Source organism: Catharus ustulatus, chromosome 13, assembly GCF_009819885.2.
Source record: "Catharus ustulatus isolate bCatUst1 chromosome 13, bCatUst1.pri.v2, whole genome shotgun sequence".
In the NCBI taxonomy this organism is placed as follows: Eukaryota; Metazoa; Chordata; class Aves; order Passeriformes; family Turdidae; genus Catharus; species Catharus ustulatus.
Window position 1 is genome coordinate 15,209,681 of NC_046233.1, and position 25,056 is coordinate 15,234,736.

At 46.0% G+C, this 25,056-nt stretch overlaps 2 protein-coding genes across 2 annotated transcripts; one reads left to right on the forward strand and one right to left on the reverse strand.

Moving 5' to 3' along the window:
- Positions 1–135: 135 nt before the first annotated feature.
- Positions 136–16,979, forward strand: WDR82 (WD repeat domain 82). Its single transcript, XM_033071394.1, has 9 exons — positions 136–373; positions 5,071–5,168; positions 7,930–7,996; positions 8,185–8,284; positions 10,269–10,385; positions 11,099–11,254; positions 11,379–11,448; positions 13,203–13,345; positions 13,524–16,979. Exons 1-9 carry the CDS (start codon positions 213–215, stop codon positions 13,551–13,553), a joined length of 942 nt encoding a protein of 313 aa, XP_032927285.1. The 5' UTR covers positions 136–212; the 3' UTR covers positions 13,554–16,979.
- A 730-nt stretch (positions 16,980–17,709) lies between these two features.
- On the reverse strand, positions 17,710–25,032 carry PPM1M (protein phosphatase, Mg2+/Mn2+ dependent 1M). Its single transcript, XM_033071395.2, has 10 exons — positions 24,818–25,032; positions 23,988–24,111; positions 23,128–23,382; positions 22,518–22,630; positions 21,478–21,562; positions 21,034–21,152; positions 20,555–20,618; positions 19,609–19,716; positions 19,259–19,407; positions 17,710–18,983 (listed from the first exon to the last, which is right to left on the reverse strand). Exons 1-10 carry the CDS (start codon positions 25,030–25,032, stop codon positions 18,839–18,841), a joined length of 1,377 nt encoding a protein of 458 aa, XP_032927286.1. The 3' UTR covers positions 17,710–18,838.
- Positions 25,033–25,056: the final 24 nt, after the last annotated feature.

The following is a 25,056-nucleotide window of genomic DNA, read 5'->3' on the forward strand; positions in this document are numbered from 1 at the left end:
GGACACAATGAGGGGGAGCCGCCTCTCCGCGGCCTGACCGCGCCGAGCCCGCCGAGCCCACCTCTCTCCGCCGTCCCCCACGGCCCCTCACTGCCCCTCACCGGCCCGCCCCGCCCGGCCCGGCCCGGCCCGGCCGTTCCCGCCACCGCCCGCAGCCCCGCCCGGGTGTCCTCAGCGCCGCCGCCCTCGCTCTGCGCGGCCCGGCGGGCGGGATGAAGCTGACGGACAACGTGCTGCGGAGTTTCCGCGTGGCTAAGGTCTTCCGCGAGAACTCGGACAAAATCAACTGCTTCGACTTCAGCCCCAACGGCGAGACGGTCATTTCCAGCAGCGACGATGACTCCATCGTTCTCTATGACTGCCAGGAGGGCAAGTGAGTGACGGGGCTGAGGGCTGCGGCCTTCGGGGTCTGGGCTACGAGAGGCCCCACTGCCCACGGTGGCCTTTGGGAACAAGCTGTGCCCGCAGATCTCGCCGCTCAGCTTTCGCTTTAGCTTCTCTCCTGTTCTTTTTTAGCCTAGGCTTGTCAGTAGAACCTCAGCCGCACTGATGGCAGCAGCGTGGGTTTGCCTGCTCTACGGGTATGCTTGTTATCTTGGTAGGCTGGAGACAGTGGTGATAATTTCCTAAGTGTAAGCAAAAGTTGTGTGAGAGCCAAACAGTTGCTAAGCCTAAAGGGTTCAGTCTGGTCACATTTCCAGGTCTCTGGATTGCTGCAGGTATGCAACTGACTTCTCGGGCTTCTCTGGGCTCAATAATAGAGTTGTGAGCAATGTGCAGATGTGCCCTTTTAACGTCTCATTTGAGTGTAACTGCTTGGCTAAATGCTTTAAGCCAAAAGGTGCAGATGGTGTGGCGTGTATCACAAATTCTATACAAATTCTAAAAACCCGATGGTATTTTCCATAAAATCCGGTTGCTAAGTGGTGTCTTGGATCGACGCAGGCAAACGTGGTCCTCTCTGTTTTAAATAATTTTCTCTAGTTGTGTCCTTACCTGTCAAGTGCAGTTGAAATATGTGTGATTTCCCTGTGTCTTCAAATACTGTCTTAGTTTAGATGTAATTAATCAAGGTGTTGATTGATTTCTGTTACCTGTAATGAGTTGAGGGTGTGTTTCTGTTTCTCACTTAACTGTCCGGTTTTGTCTTTCTTCTACTATTGATCACATCGTGCTCATCTTGTTTTTCGGATAAATTCTCAGAAATTTGCAGAACACTTGAAATCTGGTGCTCCTGTTGGAAACCTACACCAAGTTCGTTTGTAGTTTGAGAGTTGGACAAATTTGAGCTAAATGGTGTCATTATGCCATTAAAATCTTTCTCCATACATATGTGCATTTGTCTGCTTTAAATTCCTTCAGATTTTAAGTTTTACATGTGCTTATTGGTGTAGAGATGTTCTGAGGTTGTTGGTTGTTTTTGTTTTATGTGTAAAGTTAGGACTGGGAAGCATCACATCCACACAGAATGTGAAAGCAAAACAAGTGTGTGTGTGTTGTGGGACAGGGAATAGAAAGGTCAAGGTAATGCAGAATAAAAAAGAAATGGCTTGAGAGAGTCAAGACAGAGATATTTCAGTGCTGTGTATGTTTTCTAGTAAACCAGGTATTCCTAACCCTCCTGCTTTTCCAAGCAGGCCAAGGCTTCATGCCTGTTGGGAGGAAAGATTGCCTCCTGCATATTCTCTTAATTTTGTGGCACACCTATTGTATATTATTTTAGACTTCTGTGTAGTTTGATTGCTTTACACATTAAAGTTGCTGTGTTCCCCATCTACTAGAATAAGCTCTGACTTGAAAATATTTAATTTTTATTTAGGTTGGAACAGATAACTCTACATATGGAGTGTGCCACAGATCATATCCCAGATCTTAATTATATAGAGTAGTAGCAGGGCTGATGTTAATGCTGATGGTATTGATTGCTCTTCCCCTTTCAAACTCGTAAGGAATAGTTGGATGGGTTGGGAGGCATTTGGCCCTTTCATTCCAATCTCCATCTAATCCTGATGTGCTTTATAGTCAGAGGGTTTGCTTTAATTAAGTTAAATGTAGATTAGTGATCCTCTGCTGCAGGACAGTAAGAGTAGTTTCAAGGTAACTTCTATGTCAAGATGCAGTTCTCTAGTGGTTATAAAATTTTAAAATTATTTGAAAGCTTCTCTTGCACTATCAACTGGCTTAAAAGTGTAGCTGTGATATTTAGGGATAGCAAGGGATGCAGGACACACTTGTTCTCTAACCTGGAAAGTTTTGCTTTGAATTACTTTGTCACTGGAAATTCATGGAAAGATGGTATTTAATGAGTGATCATTGATTGCTGTGGCAGTTTCAGGCTTGTAGTTGGTTTCTTTTTCCTTATAAATCACAATTTTAAGAGCCTGGAACTCTCACCTCCTTGGATATAATGGCCAAGAGAAAATTAATTGTCCTGCTTTCTGGGGTTCAGTGTAGGATACGCTACTTTATCAAATGGCCTGAAAAGTAATGCCTTTCTCTATGTAGTAGTGGGAAAATTTGCTGTGTGTCCTCTGTTAATGAGCAGTTCTGTTGGGAAAATTAAAATGCAGCTGTTTAGTTGTACTTTAGGAATATCCTCACTTAGTTTTTCCACACCAAAATGAGTTGTACAGCTTCTGTGAGAGTGTGTCCAACCCCATCTTGGTGAACTTCAGCTGTTGACAGTTTCAGGACAGTTGAAACAGTTCAGTGTAGCCAAGGGCTGACAGAACAAGATTATCTCCTTAACATGTATTGTTCTGGGCTTAGGCAGCTGACATGAGCATCCAATAATTTTGGTCCAGAGATTCCACCTCTATTTCAAAATGTGCAAGCAACTAAATTGTTATTAAATTTTTAACCCACCCTGGATCCCCAAATCCCTTCACAGCAGGCTGACTCAGAACCATAACTAAGAGGCTCACTGGAGTGTGGACTTAAAGATTGTGAGAACTTGTAGGGCAGTTGTGTGTTGGGATGTAGAGCAATCCCTGAGGCTGGGAAAAGCTGCACATTGGCTGCTGTGATAGAATAGTATAGGTTTAGCTTGTATTTTAGTGTATATCAGTTGTATGTTATTGATACAAATCAGGGGATGGATCTGGACTCCTGCTTAGCTGTGGTGTTTGCTGGGGACATCCACGTTCCATATCACACTGGTTGTGGGTGATGTTTTACCCATAGCAGCAGTGATTCAAACCAAGGCATGGATCATATTACAAATCTTTCCTGTGTTTTGTTTCATCTTCGTAGCAGATTTGACTGAGATCTTGTACTTTTCTTTGACAATATTTGTAGGTGGGCTGGATAGATTGACCTTGACCTTGGAATTGTTTAGTGATTGTGATTTGTTGTTAAAAAGTGTTTAGTTTTCTTGTTTATGTTTAAAATGGTTGACTGGCAACAGGTCTTATGTTCAGTGACACACTTCCGTTTGTATCAGTTTACATGAAAACTTCACCTTTTGTAGAACACAGAACCCTCCATCATTTTGGTAACTGTGCCTTTGGCTGTCAGTTGGTCTCTATTGTCTCTCTCTACATTAATTTATTCTAAACAGATCTTCTAAGGTTTAAACTTGTAATAGAAAAGCAAAAGTCAAACTAGGCATGGGAGAATCTAATATATTTTGAGTTTTTTTTTTCCTTGGTTGTTGGGTTTTGTTCCCACCAGGTTGGTCAATAGCACAGCTGAGGTAACTAGGTACTTCAGAAAGCAGAGTGGGGAAGTGTATCACACATAATGTTAGTGTGTCAGAATTCAAACTGGGTGTGGTTTTTTCAGTCTGTGGCGTGTTTGGATCTGAAGAACGATTTTAAAAACTGCTGGAGGACCTGGGCAAGAAATCAGTGGAGATTTGGTCTGTGGTGCAGATGGTGTGTGGTTTTTCACTGCACTTGCTGTATTGGCTTTCGCTTTCACTTCATGGGAACTTGTCCCCAGCAAGTTTGTTTGAAGTCAAAGCCCTGTGGATTGTGCTGTTTGAGAATTGATATTTAAGAATGAATGTCGGGTTTTGTTCTGATATGAAAAGTCTCCAACTTCAACTTGTGTTCTTGTTTGGGTGTGTCAGGTTGAGGCTAAGGAAGAAAGGAAAAAGTCCAGCATAATAGGAATACCTTGCCTGAGGGTGTAGTCTGACAAACTTTTCTCTTGGCAGCAGTATTGGTTTCGACTGCTCCTGCTGTTTGTTTCCGTTCCCATGCTGTCGGCTTTGGTTGCGTGGGTAAAATATTTTGTGGGCCTGTGTAATAACCAGAGTTATGAATTTCTGGATTAAAATAACTCCTGGAAGAGATGGTATTTCTGGTGTTGATCAGTACCCTCGCTGGTCGAGTGCCCAGCTCTGAAACCTTCATGCTCCCTCAGCTGGGGATGAAAGGGGAAGGAGGGTGGTGGAGACTTTGCACTGGTCAGACAGGCACCACTGCTGTGAGATACCCTTATTAGCCAGCTGCTTCTGAGCTTACTCTGCACTTTAAATTTCTAGTACTGCAGTGCATTACCTGCTTACCAGACCCCCAGAACCCAGTTCTGTAGGTTGTGTTTGCTCTCACCAGAGTGTTTAAAAGTCCCTGTGTTAGTATGTCTGTTATAGGTGACTGGTATATAGATGTGTTTGGGTTGGTACCCTGTGAGTGAGACACCCTGTTCTAGGTTCTAAAGTAACAGAGAACAAAGACAAATTATACTCAATTTAAAATAAGCAGCAGATAAATGGGGGATTTGAATGGGCAAGAGCACAGGGAGGCAATGCTGCTTGCTGTGCTCATTGTGTTTACTCCTCCTTTTCTTTTTGCAGTAGACGTCATAGGGAAAGGAATTTTTGGAGGAGACACATGCATTTTACAGGTATTACAGAGAACTCCTCAAGCCTAGGGATTGTCTTGGAGAAACAGCAAGATCCTTGTTTGCAAATCATACACAAAAGCTTTTCTTTCTTTGTATAAAAGCATCTGACTTCTTGGAACAATCATGTAATGCCTCATTGGGAACAGTCCTTGTTGATGTGAGTTTTGTTTTGAGATTTTTGTTGCAGAGAGTGCAATTATGTCTGCTTCTTTCTGACAGACCAAAGAGGACCCTGTACAGTAAGAAGTATGGAGTGGATCTCATCAGATACACGCATGCTGCCAACACTGTCGTGTACAGCTCCAACAAAATAGATGGTAAGTGATCCACTGGAGTGGAGCATATTAATGTCCTTACACTACATATCTGGATAATTAGTGCTAAAGATCTGGGAAAAAGTTATAACTCTTCAGTGATGAGAACTGTCAGAGACAAAGGAGGGAATTAATGTCCAACACTAATACACAGCTTGATGCTAGTCCCTTGGGCTTCCTTACATTTCGTTCACTGCTGCAAAAGCTGAGGAATAAACATTGTCAGGGAGATAAAACTTGGATTCTGTTGTTCACTGGTATCAGTGCTGTCATTGGCCTCTGCATCTTCATTTCTTACGTGTGAGTGAGGTAGAAGGAGCAGCTGAGCCAAATGCCATAGCTCTGTCTGGTACACACAGCTCAGCTGAGGAAGGGAGGGCAGGAGCTTCAGGTAACTCAACAAATCATCAGCCAAGCCTGGAGGAGATCACAGAGCTCAGTCTTGGTTTTGTGTGTTGTAGTCAATGTCTGAGAGTTTTTCAAGTCTATTAGCACAGCACTTTACAAATGGATTTTAACACTGTACTTGCAGGCTCAGAATTTCTGTAGCAGAGGTTTTGGTTTGGTTTTTCCTTTGCAGAGATGAAACCTTACAGTAGAGATGCTGGTGCCTTGTGATATGTGCTGGGCTACTAAAGGAATTGCAAAGGCTGTGAATTTAGAGAAGATGGAAATTAAGAGTTAGGAAGTCGGGTTAAACTAGAACAAGCTGGGCCTGAAACTAGAGGAGCAAGGAGTTCTCCAGCAGAATTGGATTTAATGGTGTAAAAGATTGAAAGTGTCAACAGGAAGCACGTGCCTCTTTAATCTGTTTCAGAACCCAGTTATTTTTTAAAATTATATTACTATATGTCACATTTTTTATTTGGCTGTTCTTTAATTAACAATCAAATGAAGCATTTTAATGCCTTTTTGAGTACCAAGTTTTTGTTTATAAGCACTGGTGAACCTTAAGACTTAATCTTTCTGCTGCAGGGTAGCATTATGGAGAACACTTAATTAGAAGTAAAGAAAAAAAGACAATGTGAGAATGGTGTTTGCTGTTGTAACCTTAATAAACCAACAGTGTGTTCTGTGAGAGTCCAGGTACTCTGTGATCCCTAATTAATGTGGTCAGGGGCAAGGTACATTGTATTAACCTGTTTTGCAGGTATTGGGAGGGAAAATTACCTCAGGAGCATGCTATAGGAATGTTGGTGCTTGTTTCCAAACATTTTTTTTCTGTTGAATTACTACCAATCTACTTGCGAAGATTTCCTCAAGACCTCTGGACTTGTTTCCTGTTGCCTGATTCCAGGCTGAGGTAGTAGTTTGTACAGTTTGAGGGTCTATGATACCACCCGGTACAGGAGATAACTGTACAGGCCACTGCCTTGCCTGGGACAGAGCACTGCCAGCAGTGAGGATCAGCACAATTCCCCAGTGCTTCCTCTTTAGCAAAGGAGGATGGAATTCTGCACAAATACTTCGGAGATCAGGTAATGACAGTTCTTGCAGGAAGAGCTGGAGATGAGTCTTTACAGCAAGTTTGAAGCATGTTGGTTCTATCCAATAGAGCCAGCTGGTGTTAGGGATTTATATTTTGGATAATCGCCTCAGGTCACCTAGAGCTTTTCAGAACTGTCACCACTACCACATTTTCAGCTAGTTCAGTCAGCTTCAGTTTGCTTGTCAAATACTGGAGGGTGGTTTAGACCTCTGATCTCGGCTTCGTGAGCAACCTCAGGCAAAAATGAGAACTTGGTAATTTTTTCACAGATAGAAACTTTTGCTGAATGAGCCTTTCAAAACATTCTGAACACAGTAGTCCCTCTGACTGTCAAAATGCCTAGCACATGCTGCATCCTCTTGGCACATGTTCTTCTGAGTCAGAAGTTAAAATGTCCTTGACCCTCAGCAGGACTTCTTGTTCCAGCAGTACAGTGTCTGCACATGAAGATTAAAAAGTGGGTTCTGTCTTTTAATAGTTGTTTCCTCTTAGAAGGATTTATTTTAATTTTGGAGAGGAAGTCTTAGCAGCATCTTCCAGAATTGTGGGCTACTTTTGGTGTGTTCACCTATACTCAGGATAAAATTGGCACTTGAGAAATGTTGTGCTGCTGCTGTCATCTATTCAATTAATTTTAAGGTTGCTTGAAGTTCACTAAGCTTTAGATTACTGTGTCTTCTTCTTAGAGCTTAGTGCAGAGAAAGTGTGAAGCTGTTGATTGTCAGATTAAACAAAAACAAGAAAGATTTGCTAGTTTTTAATGATCTTGTCCTGGCTTTGAAGTTATGATTTTATCTTTAGCTGAGTGCCAGAATTTGTACATTTCCTGTGTGTGCTGCTTAGTTGGAAATTGTTTGCTGAAGGTGTATGTAGGAAAGAGCAATATTCATGCTGCAATGCAATACAGAGTGCATTGACTCTGTAAATTTGATACACTCCATTTTATGAGAGTGAGGGAATAAAACCTGCTGCTACTTAGTTTTAGCACCTTTGAAATTACCTTGCATAAATCACATGACAGTTGTTTTTAAAATGTAACATTACTTCAGACTGTGGGAAGTATCTTTTCCTGTTTTCTAATTTTCAGTTCTGCTTAAGAACTGAGTTGGTTTTTCGAACTTGATTCTCTTTCCAAGTCTTACTTGAAATTAAACGACCCGACTTACGCACTGTGGTGAGATTACTATTGCTCTGGGGAGCAAGTTACTGTGTGATCACTTTCAGATAACCTTGGGCTGGTGGTTTAATAAAGCTTATGGTTTGTTTATGTTTCAGACACAATCAGATACCTCTCCCTGCATGACAACAAATATATTCGCTATTTCCCGGGGCACACAAAAAGGTGAGATGTGGCTTGGGGACAGGACAGGAGAAATTGAAATAAGAATGGTAAGGGGCTTGAGTTCCATTACACTTGTTTCATGCTGCTTTTTGCTTTGTCCAGTTATGGGTTTGTGCACAGCTGTTGGGGTGGGTGTTGCTCCATTCATTTTGGTTTGTCTCTGATGCATGTGGGTTTCTGTATTGCAGAGTGGTTGCTCTTTCAATGTCTCCAGTGGATGATACTTTTATTTCTGGATCTCTGGATAAAACTATTCGACTTTGGGATCTCCGCTCTCCAAATTGCCAGGTAGGTTATAAAATTCATGTGCACAATGTGTCGAATTTTCAGTTGGAAGGATAAAAAATAGATGTGTGTTTGTAAATACTGCCAGAAGCGTGTGCTTTTGATTCGGTGTTGACACCTTCCTGAAGGAGCTGGGATCAGGAATCTCTGTGCAGTGTGTGTGTTACATGGTGTAACAGCACTTGCTCTCACCTGTGCCTCTGCTGGAGAGGCACTGGGGAGGGCAGAAATAACACCCACAGCTGATTAAACAAGAGAAGGGCTGGATGTCATCAGCTTGTTCATCAGGCTGCTACCTTAGGCAGAGTGTTCTCTCTGAGCTGGCATCCCTCCTGTGTTGAGAATTCATCTTATCTGAGTGTTTGTAGTGTGTGTCTGAAATTGGTGCCTTGATGCAATTAAATTTGATGAAGAAACTGGTGATCTAAAGTAACACAGCAACTATATGGTCTGCCACCTCCTTGCATCACCTCTGTTGTTCATCAGAACTGTTTGTGAGCAGATTTGACTTGATGTCAAGACAGAATCTTGTTTGATTTTGTTATTTATTTTGCTGGAATATTTCACTTTTTTTAGTGGAAGCAGGCTTATAAGGGCTGAGAAACAGACAAGAACTGGCAGCAGTGACAGGAATGAAAGATTAGAAGTAGAATCTCTACCTTTAGTGGTGCTGAGTTGTTTTGTCCTGCTATCTGGGTACATAGTGTTGTGCTCTGATATTTCCCCATCTCCCTGGGACCATTTTGTTAATGAGAGAGGTCTCTGCTTTTTCCAGATGATGGAACTGTAAATGAAAGATAAAGGAAAAAAATTACATTTCTTACAAAATGTTTTTATCATTCTTCAAACCAAACCTTTTATGACAGATCTTAATTCTGCTTTCTTTTGGGAATATGCCTTTAACTCCAGTGTGTAGGTTTCCCTTGGGATGAATCTCCATCTCCAAGTTGCTGCAGATGAGATAGGGTTGTACATGCAGTAGCAATTCTGTGATTTATGCTAATACCTGAACTTTCAAGAATGGTAAAACTAGGACTTGAACTGGAAGCTGCATCTGCCAGGTCTGGGAAACAGGCTGAGGAAGTGTTACTTGTAGTTTTCAGTTGGTCCGTGAGATGGCAGCCATACTGCCTGGAAATATTCCCAGAAAACCAGGGCCCTGAGCATTGGCTGAGCTCACTGCCATAGACCACACTGCCATAGACCACAGGGAAAACTGACCTACAGGGGAAAGAAGGGAAGTAGTAATATCTCTAGACTTTATCTAGAGAGAAATGCAGGAATAAAGAAAAATGCAGAAACTTGTTAAATGTGTTACAGATTTTAATCAAAGATGTGTTCTTGTTTATGAGCATACAGTTCATAAAAATGTTTGACTAACATGCACAGACTCCTAGTCAGGATACAGAAAATTTCATATTTTGTTGGCTTTTACCAAATTTTCTCAAGTGTTTTCTGCTATGTGACTTAGGGAAAAGGTAACATGAAAAATAAGCATTGGTAGTAATCTATGATTTGTAAGGTCTATTGGCTTCCAGCAGGTGTGAGGTTTTATTAAACAGGCATGTAAAGCTCAGCAGTGATATTCCCTTGCTTTCAAAGTATTTTTTTCCCCTCTTGTGCAGCCATAAGTAGTAGATCATTGCTGTTGGTCCCAGCAGCAGTGCTTTGTGGTGCTGCCAGGTAAGGTTATTAACACAGCCATATAAGCCTCCCTTCTCTGGGGACTTTTCAAGTGCATGACACCTTAAATGAGGTTTTGATTTGTTTTGGTGTAAACTTTGTCACTGAAGCAAATTGGAAGCCATGTATGAAGACGTAAGCTAAGAAAGCTGAGTTCTGAACCTTTGTAAAACTTCAGTATTTACAATTGAAATTAATTTGTTCCACCCCTAGTGTGCTGTCCTGCTCACAGTGGACTCAGAGGGTGGTGGTGGAAATGTGAGCATCAGTCTTGCAAAGTAATTCTGACTGTTTCTATTTCTAGGGTTTAATGCATCTCCAAGGAAAGCCAGTGTGTTCTTTTGACCCAGAAGGGTTGATTTTTGCTGCTGGAGTTAATTCTGAAATGGTGAAGCTTTATGATCTCCGTTCTTTTGATAAGGTGAGGTACCCTAAAATTCCTTCTTATAGCTCTTATCTTGCAAGAAATAATCTAAACTCAGTGCTCAGAAGCTGGATTGGTGTACTTGAGCTTAGTGTCTGGGATGCCTCTTTGGTATCTTAGAGTTTCAGTAAGCACACATCTCATGGACAGAGATGCAAATCCTGAGGTACACTCTAAAGCAGTGTTAAAGTGCTAGCTCTTGAACCTGCTCCAAACTCCGGTCTGGTTTTGGCCTTTCTTTGCTGCTTATTCTGGAAGAGCACTGGCAAAGACTGAGCCAGGACAGTCAGAAAGAATGGAGATTTCAAAGGAAACTGTACTGGTGTGGGCAGCTGAACTGAATAAGCACTGAGCATAGTTAGGTCCATGGTTTTCAAAACTCAGGACAATTGCAGTGGCTCAAACTCTTAACGTCATTTAGCAGCCTTGTTCAAAAACTTATTCCTACCTTTATTTAATTTGTGCTGCTGATTGTGGTAGAGTATGAGACTGTTGGATTGAAACAGCCTATTGCACCTTTTTTTTTTGTTTTGGAAACTGGATTCCTGTGTTAAAACTTGCACATGCAGTGACGTGTGCCTTGACACTGTCTTTTGGTATCTTAGGGCTAAGGATTTTCTTTTAAAAATCTGAAATGCTTTCCTGTGCTAACAGATTCTTGTAAACAGCAATGCATAGTCTTCCTCATATTTCCCATCTTCTCTCTGCAGGGGCCATTTGCTACCTTTAAGATGCAGTATGACAGAACATGTGAGTGGACAGGCCTGAAGTTCAGCAATGATGGGAAACTCATCCTCATCTCAACCAACGGCGGCTTCATTCGGTTGATTGATGCCTTCAAAGGAGCTGTCCTGCACACGTTTGGGGTGAGCCTGCTGCCTGTGCTGCTTGCTGGAAAACTTGGTGTTAGTTTGGGGAGCAGGTGCCCTTTGGTTGTGAGATTGCTGTGGATACACTCTCTACTACATATTCTCCTGTTTTGTGCCATAGGGTTATAACAATAGTAAGGCTGTCACGCTGGAGGCATCTTTCACACCAGACTCTCAGTTCATCATGATAGGTAAGATAATTCTTGGCAAGAATTGCAGTGCTCTGAAATTAGCTATGTTGTGTAGGGCTAAAGCTGTGTCTGTTGGGAAACAGAATGTATTTAAATAATACAATGCAGCTGTAAGCTTTCTTTGCACTGACAGTGTTCTGTTTTGTTAGATTGCTCAGTGTTCTCTAGACTGAAATGTAAAAAAAAGCCTGCAAGAAGTCTTTTCCTCTTTTCTTAAATGTAAATACTGTTCCAAAATGGGTAAGAAACCAGGAAACTGTTGTAGAATGAGAAGACCAGTCACACAGTTTGTTAGTGGTCCTTTCCCTGTGGCTAGGACGCCCTCATGTGCTGCCTCAGCATTTTGTGGCTGTGTTGTGGCCATCCCCTGTTTCCTGATGTTTGTGCTTGGGTGACTGGTCTCGTAGCTTGGTGCATTTGTACATCCTCAGGGATGTTGTGACATTCTGGGGCAGCTGCAATTTGTTCACGTGGCTCCAATGTCTGTGGAACGAGCCCTTGATAAAAGCTGTAGGCATCAGCCTGGTGTCTCCCAGTGTATGATTCCCCTGCCCCTCTGCAAGATGGGCTCCTGAGGGAAGCACGTGGCAAAAATCAGCTTGAAACTCCTGTAGAGCCTGGTGCTGCACCTTGGGCACCCCAAAATGTGCACTTCAGTCACCTGCTGCCCAACAGGACCTGTGGACACAAGTTAGATGAGTCTTCTGTGATGCTGCCCCTTCCTAGAGCTTTATATTGTTCTTATTTCTGTGGCTGATATATCAAATATGTTTAACTTTGTGGTAACTTGGTATTTAGATCCTCATTTTTCCTGTATGAGTGATGGTCTTGGCAAAACTTCTTTTCTTTTGTTCTGGCTGAGAACTTCCTGATTGCAGAGAAGAGGGGTGGGGTTTTTGTTTAGTTTGTCTCTAGAGAGCACTTTATTGCACATATTTACCTTCCTGTTGTGCTCTTCCAAATTAAAACAGTAGTAGAAGTTCCAAACCACTTATTCCTGTTCAGCTTTTACGGACAGTTGCAACTTGTGCTTCTTAAATTTTTTTTCCTCAAAGGCTACAGACATAAATACAGAAGCAGAATAAAATGTTTTGCATTTTTATTATTAATCCTATTTAAAATGAGTCTAAAGCAGAACTGAATTATAAAAATATAAAGTTCTCGGCCTCAGAGTTTGAAAAATGTCATTTCAAAGTGAAAAACTTGTCCCATTATAGTAATGTAGAGAGTTGATATCTTCAGGGGAGCTTCTGATATTTGGCTTAGTGCACTGAAATCTGGTTAGCTTCCTTGGTAAAGGCTTTGGGTTGATTCTCTGCTCACTGAGTGAGATGTTTACCTGTGTCTGAACTGAGAACTTGTGTGAACAATGACTCTTTCCCCAGCATTTGGCCTCTGCACATTGCTGCAGGTTGGCCAGGGTCTCTCCTCCACAGCTGAGATGTCACTGCTCCTTTCCTGGTGGAGAGTACTACAGGGTGAGAGTAGTTAACAGCTTTGCCTGAATAGTGTTACCCTGTTGGGTAGTTGAGTCTCTGCAGTGCAAAGGTACAAACCTGCTGTTTGGATACCGGTGTTTTAACTCTGATGTTTTGTACATGCCCTTGTGACACTTGGAGAACTATAAAGGTTGTGTAATGAAGTTCAGACCTGCCTGTTCTACTAAAGTTCTGGCAGAAAAAAAATGTTCTTCCTTTCCTCTGCTGACCTCTCCAGTGCATCTTGTATATCTTGTTTTCCACTCCTGCCTTCAGGTTCAGAGGATGGGAAGATCCATGTTTGGAATGGAGAAAGTGGGATGAAGGTGGCTGTCCTAGATGGAAAACACACAGGTCCTATAACCTGTCTGCAGTTCAATCCAAAATTCATGACTTTCGCTAGTGCGTGTTCCAATATGGTAAGGAAGTGTGCTTTAAGTTCCCTTGAGTTCCATGAAGTGCTGACCCTTCCAGAGATGAATCTGAGAAGGCTCAGTGCCTCTCATGTATGCTTGCAGAAGGTGGCAGCTCCTGCAGGGTGGGGTAGGAGAGATTTGTGTTCTGCTGTGAAAAGATGTTTTCTTTCCTCCTCTCTAGGCCTTCTGGTTGCCAACTATCGATGATTAATTCCTACACTTTGGCTGCTGTCGGATGGCTCCTGCACTGCTAACAGCAGCAAGTCATTGCAAGCATAGTTTTGGAATTGCCTACATCTCCCAGACTGTGTTCCTGTTCCTGCATATTTTCCATGTCTTACCTTTATCTACAGCATTCCGTTGTGAGGACTGCTCCTCTGGGCCTCCTGGCACGCTCAAGAAGCAGCATGCTACAAGTTGTTACCTTCCAGTCCATGCCCAGCAGGCTTTAGCCCAAGGTGGAACTGACACAGTGTTATTTCTTAGAGCTGTGAAGTCTGTTTTATCTACAAAATATTTGTGGCATTTTTAAAAGCTGTAATTATGTGTTTTCCTGCTGTAAGTGCACAAGGCTATTGATGTTCCAACGTGGAGCGTGCAGTTCCTTTCCATAAGTGCATGTTTTTAACGTCTGGGATCTCTGGTTTCACTGCAGTCCACAGATGCAAGTACTTCTGTGCCAAATGTGAACACTGACAGTTTCCAACGGCAGATGCTGGATTCTCATACAGTGGAACATGCACCAGAAGTGTGGGTAACTGTGAATGTACCTCATACATCTTGTCATCTTTTTTTTTGGCAATTTAGTGTGCAACTGCACAGGTTTCATCCACTGTCTGAGGTTGCCAAAGCCTCCCTGCTGTTTGCTGTGTCAACATCCTGGAGGCGTTGACAGCACTGCTGAGGTCCGGCCAGTGTCACGAGCAATAAAGGAGTCTGTCAGCAGGAAGATGGAGAAACCACACTGAGACTGAAAGCACAGTCTGCCTGTGTATCTTCCTTATCTACCATCTTGGCTGATCTTGCTTGTAAATATCATGGGGTGGGTGGGCAGTGGGAATGGGCCATATTTTTTTACTTTTAGATATAAAAGAATATGATGTGGGCCAGTAATGTGAGGTCTCTAGGCTGTTTACTTTCACTGATGCAGTTTTCCGCCCCCTGGTCTGTAAATAAGTTCCATGAAATTCATCCCACACCAGGCTTGGACTGGTATCCCTTTGTTGGTGAAACTGATGTGTGGGTAGTCCATCACACGGTTTGGTACCGGGCTGCAGGTTTCCAGTGACAGCTCCAAAAGAGCAATGCATCTTTTGTCAGATGGTGTCTTCAGAAATTAATTTTAAAAATCTTAGGCATGACTGTGCTGACTGCTTTGCTGTGGGCCTGCTCCAAGGAATGCCTCTGCAAAGAGAGAGCAAGGGACATGCTCTCCTGCCTCAGGGGCTTGTAGCACAGAAAAGCTGGCAGGCTGGTCTTCAAGCCCAGCTCCAGTTTCTTTTTCCTGAAATGCTGCTTCAATGGAATGCATCCACCAGCAGGCTGGAACAGGCCTGGTGAAAATGTAGCATTCACTGTATTCTTGCCTTTCCAATCACTTGGGTTTGTGCTGGGTCACAGCTTGGGAAGTCTGTTCTTTCCCTTGGCCAGTCACATGTGCTTCCCTGCTCAGAAATATGAAAAGCTGGCAAGGTGACAAGACAGTAATGGGCATGTTCTCTCTGCTCTCCAGTGCCACTCCATACTGGCAAACCATGCTGGAGCATTTTCCTTAGGTCAGTTGTCCTGATGTTCCCCTGGTACAGCAAAGTTCATCTCAGCTGTATACAGTTCACATCATGACTCTCTGGAAAAGTAAATGCCTTGTAGAACAGCTGTTTCTGTTTTGCTCTTGCCTTTTTTTCCCACCTTCCAGTCCTTGTCCATGGAAAGGTGCTGTGCTAAGAGCTGAGCATGGGCACTGAGCATTTCTGCACTGCTGGTTCAGTTCAGGTCACAGCAGTTGCCTGTGGCAGTGCAGGAGCACTGCCCACACGGGGCAGGCTCACACCGTGGTGCTCCATCTGTGCTGTGCTTGTGGCTCTACTGCTGCTGCCACACAGGGCATTTCTAACCACAGGTCTGCCATGTGAGCTTGCCATCCTCCAGCAGGGTTGATGGATGCTTTCCCTCTGCCACACAGGCCTGCTGCTGGAGAGGCACATGAGAGGTTCATGGCACCCCTCTTCCTGTGCTGTCCCACCATTGCCTGTAAATTAAACTGTCCCTTGCAAAGGAAGGTGGTTTTCTTGGGCCTCAGTCACTTGAACTCAGCAGTGTTGCATTTCAGCCTGCTTGGTGCTATTTTACCTTTGTTGGTATTTGCAGTGCTTTGTAAAATACAGATATTTGGGGTTTGTAGTGTGTTTTAACAGTCAAACTTCAGTGTCCAGTAGTAAATTATCTTTGAGGTTTTTCAAGTCTTTTGCCTGAGGAAGCGAGCAGATAGCCTCTGGCCATATTCCTTGTTACTTTTCACAGGGAAACATTTGGAAGTCTTTTATTCTATAAAAGCTCTTTGTTAATGTGGTTCTGAGCGCTTGTCTAGAGGTTGTTGTTCAGCTCTCTTCTGCTTGCAGTGTTGTAAAACATGGTATGTTGTGGCATGGAATGTTGAAGGAAAAGGGAACCAGACGAGTGGTTTAGGAGGATACACACACAGGCACATCAGTGGCTCTCTGAAGTGAAGAGGGATGTTCAAGTTCATTCACAACAGCACTAGTTCTCTGTTCAGGGTGGCAGCTGAGCACCTTCCCAGGGGCCCACTGCCACCCACACAGGCAGAGACATCTCTCTTGCTGTATCATGGAGTGCTTTCCATCTGGCTTTAAAAGAGAGGAATGTGCCAAGTGTTGTTAGGGAACTTGAGGATTGTGTTTCAGACAGTTAGACAGGAAAGGTGAATAAAGCTTTTAGCTTTCCACTTCTACGTGCTTCTCCAAGAGTCTCAGGGCTGCAGTTCCTATATTCTTTGGGGCTGTAGCTAATGAGAAACAGATCTGATGGAAAAACAGCCTTCCCAGGTCTGACAGAGTGGCCAAGCAGCAAACAGCATTCCTCCTCCAACTCTGACATGTAAATCCCCCCATGTTCTTTGGGGTGAAGTAAAGACCTTTTTTCACAAGGAGGAAATGAGACTCAAGAGCCCACCTCTAGGTAAGCACTGTGGTGGCTGAGCATGTCTGCCTAGCCTGTAAGGAGATTTCAGGTGTCATTCTCCAAGTCAGTCTGGAAAGATATTTATTACTTTATTGGAGCTCCCAGTCCTGGATTTGTGCCCTAATCCCTGCTTTGGAGGGTGCAGGAGCAATTGAGTGATGAATTTGGATGCAGCAGGGTATCTTTTCCAATGCCTCTTGGCTGTATTTTAGCACTTTAAGAGACTTCACCTTGGTTTTGGGTCAGGGGCAGGAACCTGGTGAGCCTTTCAGAAACTGGTCTCTGTGGTCATGAGCTGCTATAGGGAGTTGGACTCCTCAGTGGTATCTGCCAGTGAGTGTAAATATATAAAGTCAAATTATGCTTTGTCACAAAATACTACCTATGTGGAGAATTCAGTGTTGTGGCTGTGACAAATAAATATTTTGTAGAGAGACTACTTGAGTGCTGTAAATTCTGCGTTTGTCCAGTGTGATACAACTTGCTGGTTTCCTAGAGGGGGGAATGTTAAACTCACCCATTTTTTAAATCTCCTTAGAGTCAGAAATTCTGTAGTGGGAATCGTGATTCTGTGAGGTTGCCCCTCCATAAATTGCCCATTTTAAGAGGGTTTTTGCCTTTGAATAGGATAGGAAAGCCTTGTGACAGCTATGTATGGAGCTTGGTGCCCTAGGTAAAGAGGTATTCACAGCAGCCTGTGGTCTGGATGGAAAAGCTGAGCACTTTCTCAGCAAGATGAGAAAATAACTTACTGGATTTGAGTAACAGGAATCTTGGATCATTACAGTTAATGCATATAAATGTGTTACAGCTACTGAAGGGAGGACAGCAGCCAGTATCATTACCATGGGTGAATCCTCATGTGCATTGTTTTCAGGTCAGACTTAGGAGGATAGGGGGAAAAGTTAAGCTGGAGAGAAATGTTTTTCATTCTACCCCTTGCTTAAACCCTGAGCAGATAGCTGAGAAGGCTGCCCCATTCCTGGGGGGACTTTCCTCCCAGTGCAGGAAATAATCTTTTGGCACCAAGCCCTTGCAGCAGATCTGGTAAGGGGATGCTTCTGGTGACAAGCAAACACAAATTAAAAGCAAAAACTCCCCAGTGATTTTCTGAGGCTGTTTTCCTCCAGCCCAGAATAACAGCAGGAATAACACCATGGTAAGATGCATGAGAAAAAAAAACAAAGTACTTTTATTTGGACTTTCATCCGTGCGGAACTTAAACACACACTGGGGTTTGGCTGCTCCTCTAGGGAATCCTGGAACTTGTGTAATGAGTAATGAAAACCAGAGTGGGGACTTGGGGAGATGGGAAGCTTGTCCAGACATGAATTTACCTGGCTAATAAACAGGTTGGGAAGCAGATCCTTAGAGTTTAAGACAATTCTGCTGTGTCTGCTGGAATAAGTGCTTGAATTCAGCACTGCAGACAAATTGCAACAAACTGGTTTTATTTTACTTGGAGCTCTTCTACTCAATCAGCTGATACACTGAAACACCTTGCTTCTCATTAGTGCTGCTGCTACAAAACCTGCTTTGCTATCAGAAATGACCTGAATAGAGAAAGTGTCAGCAAATGTGGATTAAGATTTGTTAGAAATCTGTACACTCTGTTACTAGTACACTTCAGTGTTCTTAAGTAAGAGTAAGGCACGTATCCTGGCACAGGAGGCTTCTGTACACCAGGGTGAAGCTTCAAGTGGCTCCATCCTCTGGATTTGAGGTGGTGCTGCCTACAAATGGCAACTGTTTCAAAAGGTCTGGGCTACTGCTCCAGCATTCCCGTGCCACAGGCACGGCTGTGCCCAATGCTGTCTTGGCAGCAGCTCCCAGGTTTTCAGCACATCTCACGTTACAGCAAATGGATACGAGAGATGCTTTAGCTTATGCATCCAGTTCAGCTTAGTTCAAGTCTGATTAAAAGCCAGCTCTTCAGACTGGCTGGATCTCAATTGATCCTTATTGTTCAATATTAAAAAGGGACAGGGATCAGTAGAAATATGGATTTGAGTGCCACTGTACCGCAAAGATCTTAGAAAAAGTGCCCTTTGGCTTGCATGGCCCCCTCTGCAAGTTCTCCTTGGTCCAACAATGAGAAAGTTGTTGCCCACTGTGCTTCTCTTGCATGTTGTTAAGGAGCTAATCTTGTTCATCCTGTGCCAAGTGCTGGCTGTGCATTTCAGGTTCCGCTGCAAATGGTTTTGCTGGAAGAGAGCGTACATGTGTGCAGCAGAAATCCCTCAGTCTCAGGCTGATGCTGGATGGCACCACAGTAAGGGAACACAGAGCTGCTGACAGTCAGTCCTCTTCCCTGTTGTGTAGTGGGATGACAAATACAGAGATGTCATCATAGGATGCCTCATGGCTGTCATCCAGCATCCACTGGTGGCCTCTCTTCTTTCCCCTGGCTCTGCATACCAAGCACTTGGCCAGTTCTGAAAACCTGTGGGTAGAAAAATGCAGGCTTGGGCTAATATAGCAACCATTCCTCTTAGGTACAGTGTTGAGATGTGGCTTTGTGTTGTCAAACTAGCAGGGTTTTTATAGACATCAGCTTTACAATTGTTACTTTAGGATAGGGACAGATTAGCAGGCAGTTTCCAAAATCATAGAAAAGAGTGGTCATGCCAGAGCTGACCTGGAAACAGTGGGATCTCAGCCTGCTTTAGGTCTGACCAGGTTCTTTGGAAAGGAAAACAAAGGCAAAGCTGGCATTACCTTTGAGGATCTGTCCTGTTTTCTGCAAGGAAGCTCCTGACCACATGGGCCACCTCGTCATTGCACAGAACATCCCAAAGGCCATCAGTTGCCATGATGAGGACATCATCTTCCTTAATGTCATGCAGAGCAAAATCAAATACATTCACCTGGAAAGCAGAGGTGTAAACTTGTGAGAATTCCTGCAATGTAACAGAGGGGTCAGGGAGATAAGACTTTCCCTGAAAGATGACACACTGGGACCAGGGTGCTTGGAGAAATGCTAAGACCTGCCAAGTCTGTAAAAATCCATCCTACAGAGCAGCAGCTTGTTTAATTCCACCCTACAATTCCCATGTGCTGTGACTGACCTTAGGAATGCAGGAAAGGAAGGGTTTGACTTCAATGTTGGTGTCGATGACCTTGAGCTGATGATCCCCCAGGCCTCGAGAGACAGCCAGAGTCCCCAGCAGGCGAGCCTGGCCACAAACAAAGCAAAACAGGATTGAAACATCGAGGTGTGGTGCCTTTACTGGCTGATGTATGGCTTGTCCTGACTGATCTGTGTGTTGCTTTAGGACCTTTCTCCAAGCAGCACCCAGAACAGCCTCTAGGGACTTTGGAGATGGAGGAGTGATCAGGTGAAATGGGATGGGAGTGTGGAAACAGCCTGACTGTGAATGGCTTCACATGACCCCTGCTGTGCTCTGGGTAATGCTACAGAAGTCAGGAAGCCCATGGTGACATCTGCTCTTAGTTTGGGGCGGCAAGAAAGAAAATTGGGTTGGTTTGGGGGTGTCTGTTTGTTCTGGCAAAGGAGGTTCTGCACTGACTCAGTAAAAGGGGTGGAATGTGGGTTGTAGTGCTGGGAGAGGTGATGGGACTTTCTGCTCAACTCCAGCAGGCAGATGCTGGATGGATGCAGTCACTGCTTCTCCCTACCTCCTTCCCTTTCCAGGCTCATTTCTCAGCCTTTCCTCAAGGACAATTTGTGGAAAAGACACTAGAGCTAAAGGAGAGAGTCCCAAGTGGGAGCTGATGAAGTTCTCATCTGAATCAAGTGGAGATGAGGAAAGGGCATCCCTAAGGGCTGCCATCTGCTTTGCTGTACTTTGGAAGAGGGTGCTCCAGAGGGCTCTGGACTGCACCAGCCAGGCAGCAAAGGAAGCTGCTGTGTCCATGCTGTGGGAGTGTACTGTGCTGGAGAACACCAGAGCTCCAGCTGTAGGGCCCCAGAGTGTGACATGAGTGACAGGGACACTGAGGACCCCCAGAAGACTTGCCTGTGCCTTCCCAGTGTGTAAAGCATTAAGCTACCTGCTTCCCATGACCATGGACAAGAGGATACTTGAGGTCAGCTTTCTCCACCGTCTTGTACCCCCTGGAACACAGAATTCACTGTTGATTTGGGATTTGTCTGACTTGATAGTACAACCCAGCCAGAGCATTTTGACTCTCATTGAACCCTTGTGGTGTCCCAGTGCAGAGGCAGCTCACTGAGGATGGGGCAGGGTGATCTTCACTTTCCCCTTCCTCCCCAGCTTGTTCCTGCACCAGCTTGGGACTCCCTGCACCAGCCCCACCACGCTGAATGCCAGAAGGACCATCCTGACTGTTTTCTAACCACCCTGCCAGGCCCTGGTCCTTTGGAGGGAGCTGCTCACAGCATCCTTCCCTACCATTGTGCTGCTGCTCTCACTAGCAGGATGTGCCCCTTCTCCCTTCACTTCCCCATGGGTGTGAGCAGGTAGGGCTGCCCTGTGCTGCAGCCTTGCCCTCAGGCAGAAGGGACTCACCAGCCCTCCATGAAGTAATCCCGGTACAGCACTTTCTGGCCCACATCATCTCCTTTCAGCCTCCGTGGGAACTCAAAGCGGGTGAATTCACCATCCAGGAGCTTGGGGAAAAGGAAAGCCTGGAGGAGGAAATGGAGGGATGAGCATGGACAGCCTTTTCTTCAGTGGAGTAGGGCACCTGAGCTGCTGCTGCCTCAGGACTGGTACTCCCAGCAGCAGAATGGAGACCAGAATTGGGAAAGCATGTTCCAATGTGGACACGAACATCTCCCATACCAAAGACTGTTGGCTGAATTTCTACCCCAGCCCTCCCAGGCTATTGCCAGCTGACATGGCCACATAGTGGCCCTCAAGGAAAGCTGGAAGTCCTTTGGCCACAAGCCCTCTCTGGCTCAGTGGGATGCTTGCAGCTGGATTGTCTGATGTGTGGAAGGAGTCACTCACCAAGTGCTGAATTCGCTGCCTCTCTGATTCAGGGGTGAACTCAGTGCTCATGGGCACAATGTTGTCCTTCAGGACAAGAATTGCCCTACAAGGGGGAAGAGGCAAAGCTCAGCTGTGCCAGAGAATAGCTGTGCACCCAAAACTTTTAAAAAATGCCACTGTGTTTCAAACAGCTCCATTGCAATTGCACCTTTGCAGCAGAGAAATGTGCTTGCCTGGTTTGACAGTGCTCACTGTTAGAGGAATGGGGGGCCACAGCCAAGCGAGGGAAATCACCCTTCACTTTTTAACACCTGCCAGGCTGAGTGTACTGCTGCATTATAACCCCAATGCTGTGTCTGGGCAGCTTTAGTCCCTTGAAATCCCCAAACTGTTCCAGAAGGCATGAGAGCACCTTTCTTCCAACAGGTCCCATGCCAGACAGAAGGGGGATGGCTGGGCTGCACATTTACTATCTGAAGGATTAAATCAGAGTTGTGGTTTAACCTGGCAGCTAAACACCACACAGCCACTGACTCCCTCCCCCACACCCAGTGGGATGGGGCAGATAACTGGGAAAAAAGAAGGTAAAATCTGTGGGTTGAGAGAAAGAAAGTTTATTAGGACAGGAATGGAGGGAAAATCATAGTGAGAAAATAATTAGAATATAGAAAACAACTGATGCACAGTGCAATTGCTCATCACCTGCTGACTGATGCCCAGCCACTTGCCCAGCAGTGGCCCCAGGCCACTTTTCCCCTCAGTTCACACACTGAGCATGGTTCCGTGTGGTCTGGAACAATCCCTTGGATCACTTGGGGTCAGCTGTCCTAGCTGTGTCCCCTCCCAGCTTCTTGTGCCCCCAAACCTCCTTGCTGGTGGAGTGAGAAGCTGAAGAATCCCTGACTGTTGCTGAGCAGTGCTTGCACAACTTAAACATCAGTGACTTTTCAACAGTACTCGCTAGAACTCTATCCCAGCTGAAACTAGTAAGATCCTGAAAACCTTGCTTAACTCTCAGCTGTCATCCCCATCAACTTCCCCCTTTTATTATGACTCACCTGCTGTCCCCAGCATTGGCCACATACAGCTTTCCCTGGAAATAAAGGGCAGCCAGAGCAGTGCAACCTCCTGTCTGGTTTGTAGCTTCCATCTCCTGGCCAATGACTTCATCCTATTGGTTTCAACAAGTTTGGAGAATGGCGTGATCTGGGCTGCTGCTTTTTACACACTGTGTCATCCCTCCCAGCAGAAATCCAGAACCAAAACTGTCTGTGGATGGGCCACAGGAAACCAGCAAATTAACAGGCAACGTTGCTTCTATACAGCCTACACAGCTGCTCCTCCTGGACTGTGGAGGCTTTAGGAGGATGATGGGGAGAACTCAGACTTGTACATGCTGTATGAGCATGACAACAGCCACCTTCCTGCCCTACAGAATTGTACAGAGCTACTGGAGCTGTGCTCTGGGTCAGCACTGCCAACATATAACTCTGAGGCTGGCCTTGGGGTCTGACCCAGAGTGCTCTCAGCACATTTAAAGGTTTGCCCCAGTGTTCCAGCCTATCCAGCGAGCAGCAGAACTGCAGACCCTGCCCTTGCAGGGCTCAGGGAGGGACAGACTGTGACTGCCTGGGCCAGCAGGACTGGTGCCCTGCACAGGGTACTCACACATTCCTGGAAGGCATTCTCCAGGGCTCCCACCACCAAGTCTGCTGCGTGGATGTGCTTCTCCTCCACGAACTGGGGGTCACTGTCACAAACACAGCGTCCGCTGAGGTGCATGGGGGGCTGGGCATCGGTGATTCCTCCCACAACCTCCTCCAGCTTCTGCTTGATGCAGTAGTGCAAGTAGTTGGAGGCGATGATGGCAGCATCTGGGCCACCGTGGCCATCAAACAGAGCCCAGTAGTGACCAGTCAGAAACTGCTGTGAGGAAGAGGGACAAGAGAGGGGCTGAAGATGTACAGATGCCAATGTAGGTGTTTTGCCTGACTTTTCCACCCCAGCTACCCTTCCCTGCCACTGGTAAATCTCCTGTGCAGCTCAAACTCAGGCAATACCCATGTGCTGCTCTGCCAGACCCATCATCTGAGCTCTGAGAATCTGCATTTGCACCACACAGCCTCATGTGCTATATCAGGGGAGGTGGGGCCATTTCACAAGAAGTGAGGCAGAGCCTGGTGAGAGCATCCTGTGTGCCCAGTGATGCTGCCAAAGCGATGGCAAGACATACTGGACATACTGGCCCTCAAAAGCACAGGGAAGACAGGAAAGGTGAGGGCACCAAGGGATTGGATGACCTCAAATGCTGCAACTCATGGACCATGGATGCAGAAATGGCATTTACAAACAGAGCTACATATTTGCTGGCCACAGGGTACACAGGTCCCCAAAACACATCCAAGGAAGGGTTTCAGCACATGGGAATGTAGGACTGATGGAGCAATCCTGTGATTCCTGAACCTCTGCCCTTGGGTGGCAACAAAAGGCTGACAGCAGGGTGAGCACAGCCTGCCTGGGGGCAATACCTGTGTGGAGCACAGGATCAGCCATTCCTCGTCTTCCTCCAGGCCTGGCTCTCTCCTCCGGACAGAGATCTGACAGCAGGCTGCCTGGTCCTCATTGAACTGCGACTTGTCGGCATTGATAACCCTGCAAACACTCCAGGTGAGGTGTGGGGACACACTGCAGCTCTCCTGCTCCCAGCCAGCTGTGCTGGCTCCTCTGCAGCCCCTACATACAGCTGCACCTTGCCCCTCCTTTCCTGCCCCATGCTCCCTGCTCCCTTTTCAAACTCATGGATCTCTTTGCTGATGACTGAAATATGAAGTCATTTATGTGCAGCAGGGAGAAACCCAGCTGAGGACACAGAGACCCGCACTCTGGCCTTGGGCAGCCCTAATCAGCAGCCCAACCGTGCCATTTCCTTGTTGACACAGTGCACTGCAGAACCACCACCCTTGCTTTTCCTTCCAGCCTTGGGAATGTTTGTCCCTGGACGGGACTGTGCTCTCCTTGCGTTCCACGCTGTGCCATCCCAACACCATGGGGCCATGACATGGTCTGGCCAGGACGTGGGGACAGCTCCTGGCTAGAGTTCTGCCTGAGCTAGTTAAAACAGCAAACCGAGAGATTTCTAAAAATATTGTGCTCCCTTCCTTTGTTTAAAAGGCATTTTGTTAAGAGCGGTGCCGCCCTCGCAGCCCAGGTGCCGGCCCTGCGGCTGGCAGGGGGTGGGCAGCGGTGTGGGCAGCTGCACCCCGCCAGGAGCCCCGGAGCCCCCCGCACCCCCCAAACCCGCACTACTGCCCGGTACCAGCGCCCCGGAGCGCCGCTCGCCCCGCCCGGCCCCACTCACTCGGCGTATCCCGCGCCCCAGGGCAGCGCGCGCTCGGGCCCGGCGCCCCTCACGGCCCGCCCGCCCCGCGGGGCCTCCTCGGCGCCGCCGGGCACGAACTTGGGCCGGCGGTAGCGCAGGGCGGGCGGCGGCGGGCCCGGGCCCGGTGCCGGGGCTCCGCCGGGCCGCTCTGGGGGGCCGCCCCGCCGCCAGCGCCGCAGCCACTCGCCCGACATGGCGGGGCAGGTGCGGCTCCTCCC